The sequence below is a fragment of the Lepisosteus oculatus genome, chromosome 9, assembly GCF_040954835.1.
Source record: "Lepisosteus oculatus isolate fLepOcu1 chromosome 9, fLepOcu1.hap2, whole genome shotgun sequence".
NCBI classification, from domain to species: Eukaryota; Metazoa; Chordata; class Actinopteri; order Semionotiformes; family Lepisosteidae; genus Lepisosteus; species Lepisosteus oculatus.
The window spans coordinates 26,192,077-26,214,965 of record NC_090704.1 but is presented as its reverse complement, the minus strand read 5'-3'; the positions used below and the strand labels follow the sequence as shown (position 1 = coordinate 26,214,965).

The following is a 22,889-nucleotide window of genomic DNA, read 5'->3' as shown; positions in this document are numbered from 1 at the left end:
TTAGGAGGCTGAGCTGGAATGAGCCCACAAACACACCCAGCCCACCGGGACTAGAACTGAACACCCCTATTCTAAGATTTTAGAATCAGAACTAAAATATGAACAATGGTTTTAGCCGGCAGAAGGTGACAATTTCATTAGAGAGAGAAAATGCAGGAAATGCACTTGACCCCTTCATCAATGAAAAAACCCTCAGGGGTCTCCAGTCTCTCAGTAATTAGCTCTGAAGCTTAACTGACCGCTTCATGGATTTCATGCTGAAAGCCTTGGTTCCTTATTTATTGAGATTTCTATCCTCCTCTCATTGATTCTGTTAAGTGAAGGAATGGTAGATTCCCAATAACTATTGAGTCTTGCAACCCATGCAGATAGGGAAACTGACAGACCAAAACATAGTGGTTAATACAGTGCTAATCCTCTCAACAGACCTACTGTAGGTTGGCACTCTCAGGCTTTGCTCCTCTTAGTCACTAGATAACTGGGATAAAATAGTGTTCTTTTTCTAACAGAAGCCTGAAGGTTAATCTGGAATAAGAATTTATGTGGAAATATTTGCGGGAGCCTCTTTTTTTTTAAATGAAACCTTTGCTCATCTTAATTCTAGACTTTACGATTTCATGGACACCCAAAGGACTTATGTAACAGTATACTTATTAATTGTATGGTTCCACATCATTTATGTACGTTTTAGATCAGCTTTACCATTTAGATCATCAGAATTATTGCCGTTTCAGTGACTTTCATTTTAAAAAATACATTCATACAGTTTTAAAGCAAAGGATATCCTCTCACTTTGTTAAAGTTTAAGACTTGCTAATGATCAAAAGTCAATGATTATCTCTGAAAAAGTTTTATTACTTTTGTATATGTATCACAAAGCAAACGATAGTAAAACTGATTTTCCTTTTATTAATAAAAGTAGACCCAGCTGTTCCTACTTTAGGAAACTGGTAGAATTGTTCATTTTTAATGTAACTAAACCTGTTTGGGCCAAAAATGGCCAGATGTTTTAGACCACTGAAATATTAAGTTTCACTTTATTTTCTGGATGCAGATCAACAACTTACATTGCCCATGTTTATTTACAATATGTCTTTATGTATTATTTAACTGCAGTTTCCCTCATACTGTATGTGATATAACGCCCTGCAAAACATTTAGACATCAGCGCCATTGGAGAATTAAAATAACTGCAGGTCTTGTGTGTTCAACAAGCATGTTTTGTGGGATAGGTACAATCTGCAGAATTCCAGACCAGGTCAAATTTGGAGCAGTTATCATTGAAAAACTGTTTCTGCACTCACCGCTATCTCGTTGGGTGACAGTGCAGCAGGGAGTCTGGTTGGAATTCCGGAGCACGTAACAGCTCAGCCTTTGTACTGCAGAAAAGTGGGTATCCCCAGAGCCCTGAGTAGAGGTTACCCCGGTAAGAACCCCTGTTTCTAACGCAGATGATTCAGAGGCGGGAGCCAAGAGACCACGGACGACCATCACCGCCAAGCAGCTGGAGACGCTGAAGAATGCCTACAAGAACTCTCCGAAACCGGCGCGCCACGTGCGAGAACAGCTGTCCTCGGAGACAGGGCTGGACATGAGAGTGGTTCAGGTGAGTGGGGGTGGATTTCCAGTCACTGAATTTACCGAACGTCAACTGGTAATGCGGGATTAGGCTTCTAACCACCTTTGCTTCCAAGAAAACGGGGACTTAATCTCTGTCACCTTGCTTGGGGTTTTCTCACCTGGGGTTAACCTTCTGACATAGATATACCTTTAATCTGTACAGTTAGATACTAAGGTGAAATCGATGCAAAGGAAAGGAAATTAAGTCTTAGTACAAACACAATGCAGTATAAAGAAGTATGATAAGCTCAATACCAACCACAGTTAGTCACGACAAAGCAAAGTGCACGCTTTAATATAGCGGCAAATGGAAACACGTTTGACTCGTTGTACTCTTTTAATAACTTGATGTCTCCAATTGAAGAAACGATTCATCACCTTTGATCGTCTGTCTTTACTAGAAGTAGCAAGCAGAGAATGCATTGTAAAGGAAGAGCCCCTTATATTAAAAAGAGCACCGAAGTACAGCGGAAGTGTGCTGTTTTCAGTGCTTGGGGTTTAAAGACGCGAATGCATGATGCACATGGACTGAGCTGCTTGGTAGTTTTATTTTTGCTCCGTTAAGTGGTTGTGTCACTTATAGATTATGTCCTTTTCGTGGCTGCTGCAATTTAACATGACAGGGCTGAACATACAGTTCTTTTCCTTTTCTGGTTTAGAAAATGTAACAAGCAGAAACGTTCTTCATCCGTGAACACCCATAGCTCTTCAGCCCCCGTGTCTCTAACGTGTAGTTTCCATTCATCTGGATTTCCCAGTTTACATCTGCCAATCCATTTTATTGTTCTGGTCAGTAAAACGCCCTAGCGATCACATGATATGGCGGGCCGGACGGGCTGACGCAGCGCGGTGTCGCTCTTGCCTCAGGTGTGGTTCCAGAACCGGCGAGCGAAAGAGAAGCGACTAAAGAAGGACGCGGGGCGGCACCGCTGGGGACAGTTCTACAAGAACGTGAAGCGGAGCCGCGGGGGAAGCAAGCCCGAGAAGGAGAGCTCAGCGGAGGACGGGGGGCTCAGCGACAGCGAGCTCAGCTTCAGAGGTCAGGAGGAAAAAAACACGTCCTCACACCTACGATTCTGGTTTCACTTCCCATTTTTCCCTTCAAGGTTTCATAGATTTTCTTAGATTTTTGTAGCAAACATAAGAGTAAGGTGTAGTGGACTGTAGTCCATTTTCTAATATTATACAGAAAGAAAGCACCTAATGAGCTCAACCATTTGTACCGATTTTTAAGCAAGATATTTGCCTTTTTTAAAACAAAAATGTTTTTAAAATGAAGATTCCTTGAAACACAGTCTCCCCTATTATTTTTTTTTGTAAATTTAACAGATTATATCAAGTTAAAACAGAGTTTCTATAAGCATTAAAGAAAACTAAGCAGTGCCTAGTACATCCCTGGACATCCTCCTCCTGACACCTGATCTGAATTCTGCCTTGCTTCCTGTTGTGTAGATTCCCCTAAATAGGCGATAATGCAGCAGAGGCTACAGTATGTGAAGACCCTGGAGACGTTTTGGAATGGCCATGTTTATTTTGTGTTTGCAAGCACGTTTTGGAATCTCGTAAAACACAAGTCTCTTTAAGAATGTTTTTTATGAGAAAGGAAACAGGGCACACAAACTCTATTAAAGCAGGTAAAGCTTTTTAGTCAATTAGCTAGAGAGTGCTCGCAGTTCTTTTTGATATCCAGGGCAGCTCTCAGCACTTGACAGGCAAGTGGTTTAGTTTAGTGGCTCAGCCTCACACCACACCGGACTTGAGAGAGTGCTCTGTGTCCACAGCAGGGAAATCAGTCAGTTTTGACTCATTTAACTTTGGAAGGCAATTTTCTCTCATTGAACTTTTAAGTGTAAAAATGTACTGACAGCTAGAGTAAATACATTTTACAGCAATATACAGAATCTGATCAAAATCAGCAGTCCCACATGTAAGGGATTGGTCTAGTTTTCTTCTCTTAGACGCGTGCATGAGCATTGTGATCAGGCCTGATGTGTTTGTGCCAATTCTATTTTGTGCTTTATATTGTGTTACGTATCATCTCCATGCCAGGGAATTTAACAAGGTGGGGCTCTTGATCTTAATGGCATTACAGTGTTCTCAAAAATGTTATACCTTTATGCTTTGCCCTCAAAAAGTATATTTACTGTATTACGAATTGTAATTATAAAATAGAAAACATTTGAGGTCTTAGCCTACAGCTTCTTACAATTGTGTAGTCCAGGTGACACCATTTAGCACAACCTGTCAAACACCATTATGATTCTGAATCTTTTTAATAGCTAGAAGAACTGAAGAGAAATCACTTTAAGAAATTGTAAAAAAAAAAAAATCTGCTGCAACCCACTTCATAGGTCATCAGTCTTGTACAAGAGCCTGGATAACTGGAATAAATACAATCAATATGTATATACTAACATTCATATTGATATAATACATACTTATAATATTAAGTATTAGATATTTGTCATCTTTTCTCTAAATTATTGACTTGGCGGTGGGTGGCTGTGGCTAAGGATCTGCCCCTGTGGCTGGAAGGTTGCTGCAGATTCAGATCCTGCAGCTGGCAGAGGAATCCTACTCCATTGGGCCCCTGAGCAAGGCCCTGAACCCCAACTGCTCCAGGGGTGCTGTATAAATGGCTGACCCTGCACTCTGACCCCAAGCTTCTCTCCCTGTCTGTGTGTCTCATGGAGAGCAAGTTTGGGTATGCGAAAAATACAAATTTCTAATACAAGAAATTGTACATGGCTAATGAAGTGATCTTTGTATATTTCATGCAGTTTTAATTTGTATTTTTTTCTTGTATATTTTTCATGGTTTTGAAAATCTATTTTGTAAAGTGCTTGAGAAGCCAAAGAAGTTGGAATTATACAGTTCTTTGAAATAATGTGTTGCCATAATATTGCTATAAAATATGATATTTTAATTTCCACATTAAGTACATATATTTAATGTATTCATAAAAAACAATCAGTGTGTTTTTATGGCATGTAAAAAAGGGCAAAATTTTTTTTTACCAATCTTTTCCACTGTCAAAGAGGTAATAAACTACCCACAATATTATTCATACATTTTGTGTTTGAATCCCAGAGTCTGCGTCTACAACATCACTTAGTAGTCTGATACTTTCAGAAGATTCAGGCTCTCTGCTTTCAACCTTAAACTTGAGAAAACCTGCTTTATCCAGCTTCAAGGAACTGTTTAGGATCCATAGATTTACGCTACTGATATGGCAAGAGAGTGTCAATTGTTAAAAAGGCCCTTTCCTGATGTTGTACTCCCTCTCCCCGCAGAGGATCAGATACTGTCGGACCTGGGCCACTCCAACGGGCTCTACGGCAGCATGGGAGATGTGGGCAATGGGAACCTGCTGAACGGCAGCTTCTCTCTGGACGGCACGGGACAGCCCTTCCACGACTTGCGAGCCAACAGCCCCTACGGTGTCCCCCAGTCGCCCTCCTCCATCGTCTCTCTGCCTGCCCACACGCCCCTGCTCAATAATCTGGGCTTCTCCATGGACAGCATCATGGCACAGGGTGGGCAGGGGGTGAGCCAGGCGCTGAGAGCCATGACAGGGGGGCCCACCTCTGACCTGTCCACCGGCAGCAGTGCTGGCTACCCAGACTTCCCCACCAGCCCAGCCTCCTGGCTGGACGAGATGGATCACTCCCAGTTTTAGACTGGCCCAGCCGGGCACAATCACATGGCGAGCAGCTTTTTACCTTTCTACAGAGCTATTTTTAAAGGGAGCATTTGAAGAGCTTCACATCCAAAGGAACTTTGGTTGGGGACAGAGCGACTGCTGGGTGGATGGGCAGCTGGCGAAGAGCAGGGATGTCACTCTTTTCAGGTGGACAGTCTGAGCCCGGGCCCTTAGAAGAAGAAAGATCGTCCAGCACTGCGGTTTTGGGATGACGTCATCGAAGGACAACGCTTCACATCTTCACATCCATCTCATCATTTATTTATTTTCTCTTCCTTGTCAGTCTTTTTGACTCTTATTTCTCAGTTCTGTTTAAAATCTGACCGGAGAATTATTTTAGTGTTCCTAGGTGTGCCAAAATTCCCAGCTGAGTCTTTCGTGGGAGGTTTTTCCAGAAGAAAATTGAATGTCAAAAGCCTGACTGCCTCTGTTAAAGCATTTATTTTGCACTTTACCTTAATTCTTTTGCACATATACCATACATAGCTCTTACTAAATGCATGAAAACACCTAGTGAGGGGATGAATGCTTTTTGTAGGAAACAAGATGGAATTGTAGCCATCTAAGCAATAACTTTAGATCACTAGATTAAGAGAAGAAGTAGTGAGCTCCACAGGAGTTAATTTTCCCCAATTATAAGTGTTTTTAAAGGACTAAAGATACTCCTGTACAACACATAAAGCTGTATGGTCAAATTGAAACACTTATTACATTCCAAGGTCCAGAACAAGAATTGGGTCAGATGTTCTGTTTTTAGTTCAGAGTTATTGGGTTGTTTGACATTCAACTTTTCGCTGAAACTAAAGTAATTATGGAAAAAGACAGAAAACACTTGAGATAAAACACCGTACATGGTAATGGTGAAACTCCAACCTTGTTAAGGCTTCCTGATGTTTCGAACAGGGCTAGTGTAATGGCAAAGGTTGTTCCTCTGGTCACTCCTAAGATTAGGAAAGATCGATGGGGTGGCATCACAGTAGTTAACATTTCAATTGGAATTTTAGCTGTGACTGTTTTGTTGTTTGCAGGGACATGCATCCAGTGCTGTGATTTCTAAAATGTTCAAATCGGCTCATTTCTGATTGTCAGTTGATACCACAAGCCTGAAGATCTGGTAATGGCTGTTTCACTGTGGTGAATGTACAGTGGTCATTTGGCACCTGCTACTGCTTTAAAAACGTACTGCAACCATGATAACTCTGCTTCACAGTACAGCCTAAAATCAAACAGAAACCAGTGGACATGGATTTGCCACTCATGGATTTGCCAAAACTGTGCTGAACAACTAATGAGCTAAACTAGACCTCCCAGTGTCTTCTGGTTTTTGTTCCAACCCCAGATGTTAATTTAACATTTTTTTTCGAATTATTTCCTTGCTTAGACACATATAGGATATTTCTTAAGGTCTTTGGCAGTTGTTAAATTAAAACATTCACTTAATTACAGTTACCTATAAACACTTTGGAGCCAGCATAGAAATGTTACAATTATGAAGTTAAGTAATGAGACACACAGAGCTCAGATGGAATAAAGAACAAAAAGAAACTAGGCTGAGTTTGACAGCCCTACTTTAGAAAGACCACACCCAGCAGGCCTGCGTACCCATATCAACAGCTGGCACCGGTTCGAACTGTATCTGCCTGAGAGCTGGCACAGTGACTCCCATGGCATACCTTTTGCTTCATTTTGAGCCTTTTCAGTTGTTTTCCAGGTCTTAAAAAAGTCATTTCAAGAGTAAGGTCTCAAAATTCCAGGCAATACATGACAGTTAAAAAGGCCGATTTAAGCAAGCTAGAAGTTTAGACTTGGCTTTACAAAGGCCTAAACTGGAAAAGCCCATTTTAATGTATTTGAATCAACTATTGTATATGACATAGGTTTCTACAGTATGTGTTACATATGGGTTTTTTTCAGGCAGATGGTGTGATACACTCTGTATACTGTGTCACTTATCACATAGCCAAAACCACAAAAACATTCCTGGAAAAAAAAGGGAGAAATCTTTGAGCAGCAAGCACAACACCACGGTGAGCTGATGCATATTTGCTTCTATGAAGGGTCATTTAACTGCAGTGTGGGGCTAAAACATTAGTGGCTCAAATGTTATGACATAGGAAGGTCCTAATAAACCAAAGTAAGCTGTAGTGAACTGGAAAAGGGTGATGGCGGCACCTCAATAACACGTTTTGTAACGCACGCTCTGTGAGCCATGCCTGGGATGGACAGACAGGGTATTGTAAGACAATAAAATACCCCAAATCCAATAATATATATATATTTAAAAAAGAGAAAATACTGTCTGTTGCCTCAAAACTTTGGAGTCTTAATTGTTGTAAATTTTGTACAGTTTCAAAAGTGGAGTCTTGTTTCATGAGCGCTATTTATTGCCATGTGTCTTTGAGGGAAAAAAAAGAAAGCAGTGAGTCTATTTGTATATGCCTTCTGTCCGTTGGCATGAACTGTGTACAGTGAAATCTATATAAAAAATAAAGTTGACATGTCTTTGGATTTTCATGCCTAATTCTGCATTATTTCTTCCTGGGTGGTCATGGTAGGTTTCATATCGATTCAACCATTCACTGCTACAAGAAAATGAAGACTCAAAAACATACCAGCTTGAGAGACGCATGTCTGTATCTTTGATGCGGTTGACGATAAATGAACAATTAATTGGGCAGGATGGAGCAGTGCTCGCTTGGTCAAATCCCAGTTTTGCTCCTGTTGTACCTGTGAGCAAGGTACAATTATCCACATTGCTCTGGTAAAACGCGCAGCTGTATATGTGGGTGCAGATGTAAGTTGCTTTGGGACATTTATCCCAAAAGGTATTTGGATTTAAATTAAACTAATAAAACAAAAAAATCTAGCCAATAATATATACCTTATGTGCATGTGCAATTAGTTCCTCTCAGCCCTACAATTTATATACAGTATGCATGAAATAACAATTGAAACAGACTATGTTCCCATTTGATTAGATCTTCCTTTGTACTTTCTGGGGCTTGTGCTTTCTACAGTATATCTAGAAAGCTCCAATCACAATTACAGTGTTCATTTTATGTATTGTTGATTCAACTGTAACTTGATGGTTAATGTCAGATTTATGTGTGAGCTCGTTTTCCCATTGTCCTTCGTGCATACAATCAGGTAGTCAGAACATCAGCACGTTCCACAGTGGCATTACAGCTATGTACTGCACATTAAAGCTAGGGGTAGGATCCTCAGCTCATCACAGGTCAGTGCATTAGCTTGTGTTTTCTACGAATGCACTTAAGGAAGAAAAGCTAAAATAAATGTGTTTTTGCAAAGTACCACTAAAAGTGCTTTAAACCATGTTATAAAACCGCATATCAAATCTGGGAAGCCTTTATTGCGCTGGATAAAAATGTGCTGACCTTACTACAGGAAAAAAACAAAAAAACAGTTTTTAATGGTCTATGGACCATTGCAGTCTCTGTTCCGACAGCTGCTCTGTATGAAATATATGCTGCTTCTTGTGTTTTGCTGTAGCTTTAAAAGAGGATGCGCACATGTGGTGGGTTGAGGACACTGATCCCAAGGCTACTAAAGACTGCAGCAGATTGTAATATTGTACTAGACCAAACCCTTTTTATCCCCTCTTTGTTAACTAATTTTAAGCTGCTTTGTGAAATGTGGATAAATACGCTGTGCTGTCACAGAATCGAGAGTCTGTACAGCTTAACAGCAAAACAAAAAGTCTTGCTCAAAAAAATATTGAAACAAAGAGATCCACTGATACCGTTTAATAAGAAAGCCTTATGATGGCAATGACTCTTCAAAGGTTTCGCTCAAAGGGAATAAGAAACCAAAAACATGCTTAACTTTAATGGTTTTATCCTGAATATGGCTATAAAATGCAAAAAAGCCAATACAGTAGTTCTGCCATCGCTGTAATATTCATGTAACAGCAATTCAAGATGTAGGATGAAATTTGAAGAAACAAACTTAACATCTTTTAAAATTTGGAATCAGTCATTATTTACCTTTTTATACCACAGATTTGGAAGCCCTGTAATCACTGTATTTTCTGATGGAACCATTTGGAAGCCCAAACCTTTCTTTATTGAATTACTTTATGAAGAGTCACAAAACAAAAAGTGTCTTTTTTACCTCCTGTCTGATGTTATCCTTACCTGAACTGCTCACCCTTTACCTTCACTAAAATCAGGCGTCTCTCACTATAAGAAAATACAGATCTGCCACCTAATTTAGATATTAACCTAAACTATTCACCTCCGCTGAGAAGTGAACTGATCTTGAGCTGGTCATTTACTTAGCCAGCAGCCTTTCAAAGGATGAGGTTGCCTGTGCTGCCATCTGCCTTGTACTGCTGTACCTAAAGAAAATGCCAATTACAAGAGAGGTGACTTTAAAGTTCTAAGAATGTACGACCACAGTTGTCTCTAGGAAAATCAGAGGCTTGTTGCATTGCAATAAGAAGATAAGCCAATTACATGAAGATTGCAGAAAGTTCAATTATTGATTGATGCAATGATGCAAGCAAAGCACTTACTTCCTGGGAATTTACAGTACAGCTTCTCATGAATAAATGCAAGAATTTCCTCAATAATTTAGGGAGGAAACAAACGCAATATCATAACACATGATAAAGAGTGCACTGATGATGACGACAGTAAATACATTGGGAAAACCTGACTATGGCTTTTATTTTGTACTATTCTTTAATGAACAGATGTGTGATGAACAATCCCGATATTTGCACGTAGAAACGGAGAGGCTTCTACAGAATCACAGCCATACAGAGGCTCTGCCTGTACAGAGAGATGTTTGATTTCATTTTCAATTAATCTCGCAGAACACCACAAGTTTTCTCTAAGAACAAACCTAAATATTGCTGCAATTTTTGTCATGGCATTGATTGGACACACTGCACCCATTAATGGACAACATTTAATAGTGTACACTACAAAGATAAACAGCAATAAAGACAGTTATGATAATTTACACGGCACTTACGCCATGGGTATAAATATAAATCTATAAAATCCTGCGCCGTTTGCGTTTGCCATGATGAGGAAGCATGAGCACGAGCAGCAATTTTCATCAATCAAAGGGGTTTTATTACAAACTTTCCAAAAGCGACCATTTAAAATTTCTTCTGTGAGGACAGAAAATGGATCAAACTAAAGTTTAAAAGCCCCACTGGGACATCTGCTCAGCGAAAATTTCTGTTCATTTCAGGACCTCCGAAGCATGAATTCCATCTCGAACAACCTCAATATGTGACCTACTTTCCCAAAGTAAGCATCATCTTTTAAAGGGCGAATTTCTTCACCTGGATGCTTTTTTGATGCACACATGCTAACTTTATGGCTGCAGCATTTAAAAAAAATGGTGCCTGCACCTTTTTTAAAGCTCTCTTTTAGAGCTTGGCAAAGTAAGGCGAATGAATTCATACAATCTAAAACAAGACAGGTTTTGGACAGAAAGATGACATTTTAGATAAGTATGAAAGGTATAGGTCAGGGACATACCTTACAAACATAAGGGGAATTTTTTTTTCAACACCCACGACACAAGGGGTTTTTCATCTGCCAGTGGCTTAAGGTTTGGGCTAGCATGCCAATAATAAACCATTTGTTCGAACCAAGCATTGTACCAATCCAGCCTTGCGACAAACAGCTGGCCATCTGGCTTTAATGGTGTTACAGAGCCAGGGAAGGCGACTTGTAAAATGCATAAACGCTAAATAAAGCATGCTAAGCAATATGGGACCCACTTCAGATGCAGTGTCAAGAGTGAAAGCTCAGGAAAACTGCAGCCCATAATGGAAACATAATGGGCTTAGTGTCACAATTGTGCGGGCAGGCCAAGAGAAACTGCTGTCACTGAGCTGCTGTGGCCGAGGAGGATTTAGAAATCAATTTTTAAAAAGAGGGGTCACAAATGTTACATTACTGGGCACTACAACTTAACCTGATGCAACTCATTTGTGCCTGCTGCAGCAGTGTGACAGCACAAAGTCACAAGTCTTCTTTTTTTAACACTGTCTAATGCCTCATTTTAAAGGAGATTTGGGTGGAAGGATTATGGCCTCATTGTTTGGTCAAATATGCCATTAGCTACTTTATCAATCTGTAGTTAAGAGCAGATACAGATTTAAATTTCATTTGCTGAGGGGGCTGATCGGATGGACTTCAGGAAACAAAGCAGATTTGGGAGGAAGCCCATGTGTTGGCTATTTGGAAAACATCCAGACATACCTTAAGTGACATCATATGTACAGTATGTTTATGGGGGGGCATGTGTCGAGGACACAAAATAGCATTAGGTTGGAATACAATCTGGATGTGCTTCTTTAAGGCCCGTGGACAACAGTGGACAACTACTGCTACTCTGATTCTCTTGTTCTGGTTTGTGGTAGAGGCTGAAACGGAGATTGCAAAAGATGCAGAAATTTCAGCTCTAAGATAAAAAAGCTAAGAACTAGTATTTGTGAAATTACTAAAAGTAGTCTGAATGTGACCAGAGTAACTCAGTACCAAAGCTTCTGACCTGTCATATGGATGTGAGCATGACGTCAACACTCAACTTAATGATAAGTTTATTTGCGATTGGCAAGCATCATCTCAAATGCCCACCATGTATTAGACACACATGAATTGATGAAGCATGGTAGAACAGGCCCTTAGTGAAGCATGTCACATGCTGCAGAAACAGCAGCCAGAAGCAAGGATATAATTTGTCAGATCTCATTTTTGGTTACCGAAGAAGCAAAGGAGAAAGCTATTTGAGTATTGTTGAGTACAGCACATGTGTGACACTGACCAGTTCAGCTCCAGCAGGCATGCAGGTGTGAAGATCTCCCACCATCCCTTGTGCAGAGAACAGTCACAGATGGAGGTCTCAGTGTGACGGTGTGGGCTGCTATATCTATACAGAATCATGTTCTGCCACACTTCAAGGTGTTGTACACTCCCACACCCATACACTTCAGAAAGACTGTCACTGACCCCATAGCCAAAAGCACAAAACGATGAAAGAGAGGAAAAAAAGGCCTTTAACTACAGAGTGGAACCATATGATTTGTATAAGACGTTGTATAAAAAATAACACACAGGATCATCTAGAGATGGAGCCAAGAAAAACAAGCATATAGCCTGCAGCCTCAGAGCAGTGGAAGAGCACAATCTTCTATAATTATCAGAACGTTGATACCACACCAAATTGCAGCCAAGCATAATCCAAAACCCATGATAACACATCAAAGCATACAAATGCATGGACTGTAGACCTGACAGTAACGTACTTGAATTAATTCATCTAATCTATTTTCTAACTGCTTTATCCAATACAGAACTGCAAGGGAGCTAGAACCTATTCTGGCTAGCAACTAGCACAAGCTAGTTGTGCTAGTTGAACTGACACAAGGTTATCACAGGACACACACAGACACAAACACACACACTCGCACCACAGCCATTTTTTCCGTTGCTAATTACAGTAGCCTGCCAGTATGGTATGTGTTTGGATTGTGTGAGAGCTGAGTAAAGCATGACAGTAAAAACAGGTAGGAAATCATGCGTTGATAAACACACAAGTACACACCATACAATAAATTATTTTTACATGATTATAACACGATCAGGCTTCCATTCCAAGAGGAATCATGGCTTTCAAGTTCCCACATTAAGCAATTTGAATCAAGCATTCCAGTACAAACAGCATGAAGCAATAGCAGGAACCTTTTCTATTAAACTGAAACTAGCTGTGGCAGACAGAGCAAGAAAAGCTGAAACTCCTTCATTTTGAAACTCTTCACATTTCCTCAATGTGTGGATGACTTAAAGACAAACTAAGATATTTTCCATCTCAAAATGACTCGAAAGCAAGTTGTTCTGGATACAGAAAGTGTTGCACTAATTCTGGTTTATTTAATAACACTCTAGAAGACTGACAACATGGAATACCAGCCATTTACAATATAACCAAGAGATTCAGAGAAAAAAGTTCTTATTCAATCAACTCCAGTTTAAACCAGCAAGGGATGGTTGAGATAGTTTAGTTGCATTTCTGCCTGTTGGAATATAATTAGAGAATAATTCAGAATTATTTATAGAACTTCACAAGTCAAAAAAGTAGCAACAGAGGGAATTTGTCTTTTTCGCATACACCAATTTGCTCTTCATGAGACACACAGACAGGGAGAGAAGCTTGGGGACAGAGCGCAGGGTCAGCCATTTATACGGTGTCCCTGGAGCAGACGGAGTTAAGGGCCTTGCTCAGGGGCCCAACGGAGTAGGATTCCTCTGCCGGCTGCAGGATACGAACCGGCAACCTTCCAGCCACAGGCGCAGATCCTTAGCCACAGAGCCCCCGCGGGGCAGATAACTAGTATTTTAAGCTGTCTTTCTAACATATTGTACTTTAAGACTTTAAAGTAAAACACTATCCATTTAACCTAATCAGTTCCTGTCAATTTGGTAATTTCTGACTTTTAACCATATGAAATATGAGGGCAGAGTGATTTAAAATGCATGCTGTATATGAAAATTAATAATACACTTGAGATGCATTAACAGTTGAAACATATTCTGGAAATGCAAACCTGCACTTACTACACCCCATCTTCCAAAAATGCATCTCTGCCACAGTTATTACATTCTGTGGTTTGAGGTTTTAATTTCAAGGACTCAAGATCATATATACAACTGTCAGCAACACACACAAAGGTACAAACTGACAAACTGTAACAGAACCCCAAAGACTAGAATATTCTGTATTAGTCTTGCACTGCATTTTGTTTTCTGAAAGCAAAAACAAACTATCAGTGTTAACAATTAAACTTTACAATTGTGTATAAAAATCCCTTGGATTTAGATTGATGTATAACACAAGAGGAATTAAAAATGCAACAAATGCTTTGGTATTATTTGTAAATGATAAAATTACATAATTTAAATTAAAAACTAGTGTGGGCTCAGAAAACAGAAAAGCACTCAAGAAGAGACCTGTAGGGCTGGCAAAGACTATCTCCACTGTTAACAAACTGACCTGTAAAATCAGATATCACAAACGATGCTGATGGCCACATGGTGCTCAGATGAAGAAGAGTTGGAGTTACCGACCAAACTATTCTGGACGAAAAATGCTCTTCAAGCAATTTTGGAAAACATGAGATTAAACCTTGTAAAAATATATGTACAGTGTATAACCATTGGTTTTTCTTAGAATATCATCTTCCTCTTTATAGCTTTTGATCTCTAAATTACAGGTTTCAATCTGCCCTTCATGCAACTTTGAAACCATCCTGCAAGTTTCTTTGTGATCAAAACAATTCCGCACCTTTTGTCTGTAAACAATTAAAAAAAAAACATCCACGAATAAAATCACAATTCATGAAACAGTACACTGCACATTAAAACACTATTGTTTTATTGTTGGAAACAAACAATGCAGAAACCAGTTACTTCCCAGTAATGTGATGACAGGAATGAATTGGACACAATTTTAGAGTGCAATCTATTGTAGGGGTTTATGAGTTTACAAAATCTTCTGGCTGAAAAGACCCTCCTGGATATAAAATGATATAATATAATGCTCAAAAACAGCACCGCAACATTTGTAACATTCTCAACACTCAGTCAAGACATTATCGTCATATCCAGGATGTTGACTGATTATTGAGTAAGTGTTGATTATATTTGTTTGATTTCTAGTGAAGAATGTTTTTTTTTGTTCTCTGAAACATCTAAGAGGACACCAGCAGGATCCTGGGACAACAGTTTTGGGAACCCCTGATCATACAGGGCAGATGGATATGGGTCTTTCAGCCAAAGACATCAAACAATGAAATGAAAGTGTTTTAAATAGCTTCTCTAAAACCATCAGAGCTGGCTTACTCTCTCTCAACCACAGCATGGTGAGAGCCAGACATATGGGTCTTGTCTGATGGGATCCTTGAACAAATATCGAAGCCATTAAATGGTTTACTTATCACTGGTTTAATAGTTAATGCATTCCATGGAATGTTAAGCTGTACAGGATGCAGACTGTATTGCCGATATGGTGCGCGCTGCTCTCTGCTCATGCCTTCCCTAGCCTTTGGAGGTGGCGTACTGACGCAGCAGAGAAGAAATATCCTTGGAATCGGTCACCTCTTCCGGCAGAGATCCCTCCCTGTCCTTGATTGACGGGTCGGCTCCGGCTTGGAGCAGGAGCTCCACTATATCTGCAAACTCGCATGCGGAGGCTGGGGGGGAGGGGGGAGTGGGGGCACCCAAAAACGACACAAAGGAGGAGAGCCTGTTAACACTTGTGACAGACCAAGAACAAAAGCAAAAGCACAGAGGCCACACTTCGGCCACATCTTTCTATAGAGGTCAGACAGGTCCTGAATGAGAACGTGAATTCTTTTGTGTACTGTAGAGGGACCTCTCAGGCTTTGTGTCTCACTTTCTCTTTAAGACGACTTTTCCTTTGCTGCTAGTATCGTGTCAGGAGGAATGCAAATGGATAAATACTGAATGGCAAGAGAGGCTCATGGTTTAGCAATACAGACTAGGGTGCATCGGGCCCTTTGATTTGACTCTAGTTCAAGAAATCTCTAGGGGACTGTTCTAACAGTAGAATTTATGGCATGCAGTAAACCCTCAATTAATCATTTTCTAGCACAGTGGCCCCGTGCAAAGAGAGGTGAAAATGAATTTTCATTCTCTACTATTTGTCTCCTGGAGTTCATCGCTTATGTTTATTAGTCATTTTCCCCTCCCAGCAGAGGGGCCCATTGGTGCCTGGCCCAGGCAGCAGCCCGCTGGAGGGCCAGATGGCTCCTCTGGATGAAGGGCTCAGAGGACACAGGGACCGCCTCCCTACAGGGTCATGTGACTCTGGGGAACGAGAACAGCTTGATTTCCTCTGGGAGGTCTGGTGATTATTGCAGTTCACCCACCCCCCCACAGACACACTCTGATCAGGAGAGACGGAGGACCCAGGCAGCTGATGGATGATAAGAATCTGGGCAGAGAGGGCACAGCCACGCAGTCCCAAGCCCACCCTGCGATCCGCACGTGCGTGTGTGCTTCACTGTGTATGCACGGGGGGCATATTTCACACCCACCTCTTTTTGATTGATCGTAATTAAACATCATTAACAGAGGGGCGGAACCCTCAAATAACATAAGTAAGTCACCGGAACCCTGCATAGCATGTTCGCAAATGTCACCTCTAGACTCGACACTCTGAGCTACAGCTGCTATGTCATTAAGCTCGTCAGGAATGAGTGGTGTCTGTCTGTGTGCTATAGAGCAGCTTTGTGACATATGGCTTTATATCTGCCTGCATGTGCGCAGGTGTAATTGATTATGTGCCCCTCAGTCCCAGTATGCATATAAAAGAAATTACAGACATGTTTATTTAATCATCGTCAAGAGACATTACACCAATGCTCCTCCCAAAATGAATGAGACAAGAATTAGGTAGCAACTAAAATACAGCTCTCATTAAGGCTCAAGTATGCTATTGTATCTATCTCACACAGTACAGTGTTCCACCTGAATCTCAGTTGGTGCAAACTGTAAGTGATTGGTTTTTCACAGCCACATCTGGTTAACTTGCACAGAAACCTGTTAACTGTTGAAACTTGTTCACTATTATGTAAAAATGATGGAACTATCATATGAACTATTTCCTTTTTTGGAAAGAAAACACAGTATCTGTGTTGTGAGTGTCTAGGAGAAACCAAAACTGCCGAAACCAAATGTCTAAAACTCAACGGAGAAAGTTCTAATTTCTCTTGGGTTTAAAACTCAGGAATGGCAACAAATAGTAAATGCCTATACTTTGTGCTTAGATTCCAATTCAAGAACGTATTCCATAAAAATGTCCTGTTAATACAATTCCAATACAATGTTTTTGTATTTTGTATTTTTTTTTGGTCTAAATAAATTACTGCCATTACTCATGCCAGACCTGACATTTCATGACCACTTACAGCACAGTAAATGATAACAGTCAGAAATGCATTTGTGATTAATATCAGTTGAATCTTTCAAATTAAGTATTCTTACCATAGTGTAAAGCAGTCTGGCCTTCATCATCCTGTGAAAATAAAAAAAGAACAAAGATCATCAAAACTGAGCACCTGAAGCCCATTGGTGAAGAAAAGGAAAATACATAGAATACATCCATTTAATTTCATTTTATTTTCAAGCACAAACTGTTTCACAATATTGCAGTTACAGAATGCAAGAGGCAAAAAGGCACCAATTGCAGCTACCAAATAGAATAATCAACTTTAAACTGTTGAGTGCATGACTTTGTATTTGGTTAATCTGTATTCTTTTTGTAGTTCTTTTTGTACATAAATTTGACATTTTTAGAAACAATCATTGTACATAAACTGAAGAAATGAATTGAACAAATCCTAGAAGATTATGTTATCCACTTAAATATATTGTATATAATATCAAGCTACGCACACATTTTAAGCTAAATATAAAAATAGAAGTAACGGATGGCTAAGAATGATAGAAAGCATTTCTAGGCATTTGGTGAGAATGTTTGTCACAAAACAAGGAACAATGGAACTGTAATCAAGTATTTTTAGGCCAGACTGTTTTGCCATGTTAAACGAAGCTGGAAAGACAAAATCCTATTCTATTAAGAAAAGAATGACCTCAAACACACTTCCAAGAAATTTTAAACTTTTTGAAAATCTTTAAATATTGTTGCAAAGACTAACTGGCTTTGTTCTTGTTTCAGGCCCTGGAGCCTCCTTTTTTAACCATGGAAAGAAAAGGTAAAAACTTTATATCCAAAAGGTCTGGAAAACACCAGAAGAGTTTAGACTTGGGGATTATATGAGACGATTAAATATTGATTCTTTTTCTGAACAATTAAGGCACTTTAATTGAAAAAAGGGCCTCAAACAGCCTGGACACTCAGAGCTGTATCCACATCATGTTATCCAGACAACACCAATGCATCTGATGCACAAGGGTTAAGATAGCATGACTAATCGGGGAATTAGAGCTCTGTTGAGAAGAGCTAAAAGGGTGAATAGGTAGGGCACTGAGAGACTGGGGTCGTCGTTAAAGGTTTCACCATATAAAATGAATTACCAGCAGAGCTGCTCTTTCATGCAACTCAGCAAGTCAATCTGTGTGAAGAAGCCATCCAGCCGGCTCAGCCCACACACACATTATATGGTGAAGAAGACCAGAGGAGACTCTGACCGCGGATAAATAAAAGCACTGTTCAAGTTGTGGGTCAGTGTAGGTGTAAATCCTACAATTAAAGACAATTAAAGACCTCAGCCCTTTCTATGTGACATGCAACAGTACCAGGAAATTAACTGTTAATGTCCAGTTAACTTTAGACATTTCACCCAGATAATGATGACAAACGGGAAAACTGTGATTACATAACACTACAGTGGTACCGTGTCCTATATATAACCTATCTTCATGGTTACCAGTTACATTTTTTAACACTTTAAGTTGCTGGATACTCAAAAGACGAAAGGGAGAATACATTTCTGGAAAAGACAGCAATTCGAACATTATACTTATACTAATTCAAGATCACTCTAATAAAGAAGATACATTGCAATATTACCACCCCTCTCTGTTCACAAAACCAGAACTCTTCCAAGAGTAAATAATGAGCAGAAAGATATAAGTAGTGTAGATATAAAAAGGTAAAGTTTTGGAAAAACTAACGTTTCCCATTTGACTTAACAGTGCAGGTGACTATACTTATGCCAAGAATGTCTAACAGTTCAAATCCTTCAGGTGGGAAACTGAGATTTTTTGCACTGTTGGAGGCAAAGTCATCTTTTAAAACAATGCATGCCTGATATGTTTAAATTCAGTTAAACCTTATGGGAGTGCAAATTACTTTCTATAATGCTTTCTAACTTATTAGAATATATATACTGTATATTAATAGTTGGTATATTAATAACTGCATGTTAGTCATTAGCTGAGTCATAGTCATGTAACAAAATTATTTATTTTCTAAATAACTCACACTCACATTATTATACATTTATTAAGTATGATTTGCAAAACCCTAAAAGTTCTGCTAGACGTTTTATTAGTACTGTAGATTTCAAGGTCAAAAGTCAGAACACATACACTCCATTTTTTGGACAGCTAGCAAAACAGACTTCCTTGTTCTGGATTATTATCACTACCATTTTTTGCCTGCAGAAACCTTCTCAATGTGCATTAAAATAAAATATTCTACTGACAGTGATCTGCACTGGCAAACTTGCAATTACAAGTACTGCCAAACTAAAGCATATCTAAGAGGAGGTGCAAGAGGAAAAGGATACATAACTGTTTATAAAACTAATCCAACAATAAGGATAGCCTAAACAAGTAATGCGATGTATTGAGCAAGGTTCTGAAATTTTTGCAGCCAGGTGCAAACCTATTCTTCCAGCAGAACCGCCTTCAGATGACAATGTGATACAGGAAACTGTGATCCACAGCTCATAGTCCGCATACGTCCCAGGTACTTTCTGAAACTGAGATCCATCTGACTGAAGGCTCTTAATATGTCAGTTAGAGCAGTTCCAAACACTTGTAAACACGTCTTTTAAACTGACCTGCTTGCTGACAAATGTAAAAAATGAGGAGTCTTGTAAAAGGAACAGAAAGAATGTTAACTACTATTTCTGATCTCAGTCTGTCCTTTTGGTAAAAGGGGAAAAACAGAGCACACAGAATGTTAAAACTTTGATCTTCTTTACAGTATAGAAAAGCAGATTCTACAGTCAATAATTTACAAGGTTCGTAAGTCTCTGCTTGTTGATGTTCTGTGTGCACTGCCCAGTGTTTCAGAATAAGCACAAATTCCATAATCTCCAACCCCTCCTGTGGTCAGGCGGGCAGCGAGTGGCTTCCCCACAATGCGCTTTTAGGCAGGAGCTCTTAAACAATCCCGAGACTGATCCGATTGTTCCCCTGTGGACAGCCAGCCCAGGGGCTCACTCTAGAGTCACTGATTGGATTAACAGCTTAATTCCCAGAAGATGAGTGGAATACTGATGCCCCTCCGTGTGAGCATGACTGTAGCTTGCATGTCTCAGCCACAGTTGTCACATTTAACCCCTCGTCCTGCCTGTGCACAGGGCGTCCAGACCTCACAATCAAGTCTGTGTTTTAATATATGCTGTCAATCAGGCACAAGCTGTCTCATTGATCTGATAAGAAAACCAAATAAATTACATTACAAGACTATCTACAACGATTCCTTCTCTGGGCAGTATAAATGCAGACAAAATAAATGTGACCAAATTAGAGTTTCTATTAATCACGTTTTAATGGCACTGTGTACATTTTAACGTTTAGATCAGGGAAAAAAACAGAGAAAGACAGAGATGTTACAGCATAAATACATTTTTTGTTCTTAAATAAGGTTGACTGTTGTTTTCTAAAAATGGCAGAAGGCAGGTTTTTATGCACATAAATACATACAGGAATAATTAAACTGTAAGGGGTTTAGTGGCACTAAGCTTCTTTCAGTAATCTCACTTGCAAGCTCTAGAAAGTCACAGCTAACAAAAACGGGCACACAACTCCAGTTGGATGGATACTGGAAACATTAGCACCCCAGACCCTTAGGACAAAGTGAGGGAAAATGGAAAAATGGAAAATAGTCTTCTGGAAATGCAGCATTATTATTCTCTACTTGTTGCTGATGTAACTCACCCGTAATTACCACTCTTTAATACACATATTAACACTCTTAAAACTCAAGTGCATCTGATTCTATTTCAGGATGTCTTCTCTCAAACACTAATTCAGTACAGAGGGTGATGGGGTCTTCACGGGACCTTTGATTCCTGTTATTCAGGAATGATTGTTGGCACTGAGCATTCTAAATAACCATGTCATCCAACTGGTAACAGCAGGAACAATGGATTTTATCATGCACAAGGGAAAAAGTAGGACTTAAAATACAGAACTTCTTAAAATCTTTAGATTTTATTTTCTGTCTTCCTTGGGCTCCCAGATGGTTCAAACCAGTAAAAATACTTCTCGGGAGTGTAGTTTGAGCCATATAAATGCAGACCTAAAGACCTGTCTTTATAAGGCTATAAGAAGTCACTTCTTTACCCAAAGGGATGCAGGAGCATAGAACAAGCTAAACAGCCATGTTGTAAAAGCTGACATCCTGGCTTATTTTTAGGGAGGACTGGATGACAATTATCCACTTACGTCCAAACAGGCTGAATGGGATTGTAACCCACGGTCATTCACATAGTTTTTTTTTTTACATTTCATCTAAAAAGTGTTTGCCCAGTCTCGAATATTTGAATTTCCATTCTTTTTGAATTTCCTTTGCAGGTTTGCAGCTACAGCATTTGCGAACCTTTATAGTTTAAAAACTATACTAGAATCTAGATTGTATGTTAATAAGAGCAGTGAACCCAAATATAACGATACAAATATCTGCATTACCCTGGATGTATACAGCTTTCAATTATTTATTTTTTTGTGGAATTTTATTAAAAGCCTTATGAAAATCTAAATATAGCATATCATGTTTGGATACATTACTGTTGTTGCTTCTTCAAAGAATTCTTGAGTTAAGCAAGACCTACCTTTTATAATTCCATGTTGCCTATCCCCTGTATGTACAGGTACTACATTAAGAACGTTCCACCCAATGGGTTTTATTTCTTTTTATCTTTAGAGACCACTGAAAGATAAACCTTGGGGTTTACACTGCAACAATGTAACAATTGACTTTAAAGAAAAATGAATACAAATATACCCACAGAAGTAAATAAAGTCAATAAAGATTATCCCATCCACCCATTTTCTAGCCACTTTACAGGATTGTGAAAGAGCCAGAGCCTATCCCAGCAAGCAATAGGCACAAGGCATATTAACACTGGATGGAGACGACAGTCCATCACAGGGCACACACAAACACTGGACCAGTTTTCCCAGAAGCCAAATAACCTACCAGTATGTCTTTGTACTGTGGAGAAAAACCCATGGGAACATAGATAGAACATATAAACTCCTCACAGATAGCACCCAGGAACTGAACCCAGAACCTAGAGCTGGGCGATAATTCGATAACGATAATTATTGTGATATAATTATCTTCTATATAATTTTAACAAATGTTCGATATATATGTTTATGCTTTGCGCATGATATGCGCATGCGCACAAAATACTGCGTGAGTGCGTTTGCGTGTTGCAGACCGGGCAGCTAACAGATTTGTTTCATGTTTCTGCTGTTTGGAAAGTGTTTGTTGTGTTCTTAAAATAAAAAGTTGTTTAATTTACCAATTAACTGTCTGGTTTCCTCAACTTTCATTTAGGAGAAAAAACCTGCCTTTAAACTTGAAAGAAATAATGATTTGACATTTATCGTGATAATTATCGATATCGACTGATATGAAACTTTTTATCGTGATGTTTTTGGCCATATCGCCCAGCCCTACCAGAACCCCAGCACTACAAAGCTACAGTGCTCTGGCAATATTCTTATATAGCACATAAACGATTCACAATCATACATGTTCATATTTCATAATGGTAAGGTCATGTTTATAT

At 39.5% G+C, this 22,889-nt stretch overlaps 2 protein-coding genes across 5 annotated transcripts in view; one reads left to right on the top strand and one right to left on the bottom strand.

Moving 5' to 3' along the window:
* The window catches only part of lhx4 (LIM homeobox 4), a 52,242-nt gene extending 44,423 nt beyond the window's left edge, over positions 1-7,819 (top strand). For both annotated transcript variants that reach the window (XM_015356424.2, XM_006635031.3), the window contains exons 4-6: positions 1,452-1,606; positions 2,488-2,659; positions 4,914-7,819. In XM_015356424.2, the coding sequence (XP_015211910.1) occupies positions 1,452-1,606; positions 2,488-2,659; positions 4,914-5,299 (713 nt within the window). In that variant the 3' untranslated portion in view covers positions 5,300-7,819. The remainder of the gene's footprint in view (positions 1-1,451; positions 1,607-2,487; positions 2,660-4,913) is intronic.
* Positions 7,820-14,717: 6,898 nt separating this feature from the next.
* Positions 14,718-22,889, bottom strand: part of LOC102688387 (acyl-CoA-binding domain-containing protein 6) — a 69,620-nt gene continuing 61,448 nt past the window's right edge. For all 3 annotated transcript variants that reach the window (XM_069194298.1, XM_069194297.1, XM_069194299.1), the window contains 2 exons: positions 17,374-17,404; positions 14,718-15,557 (listed from right to left, as the gene is read on the bottom strand). In XM_069194298.1, the coding sequence (XP_069050399.1) occupies positions 15,403-15,557; positions 17,374-17,404 (186 nt within the window). In that variant the 3' untranslated portion in view covers positions 14,718-15,402. The remainder of the gene's footprint in view (positions 15,558-17,373; positions 17,405-22,889) is intronic.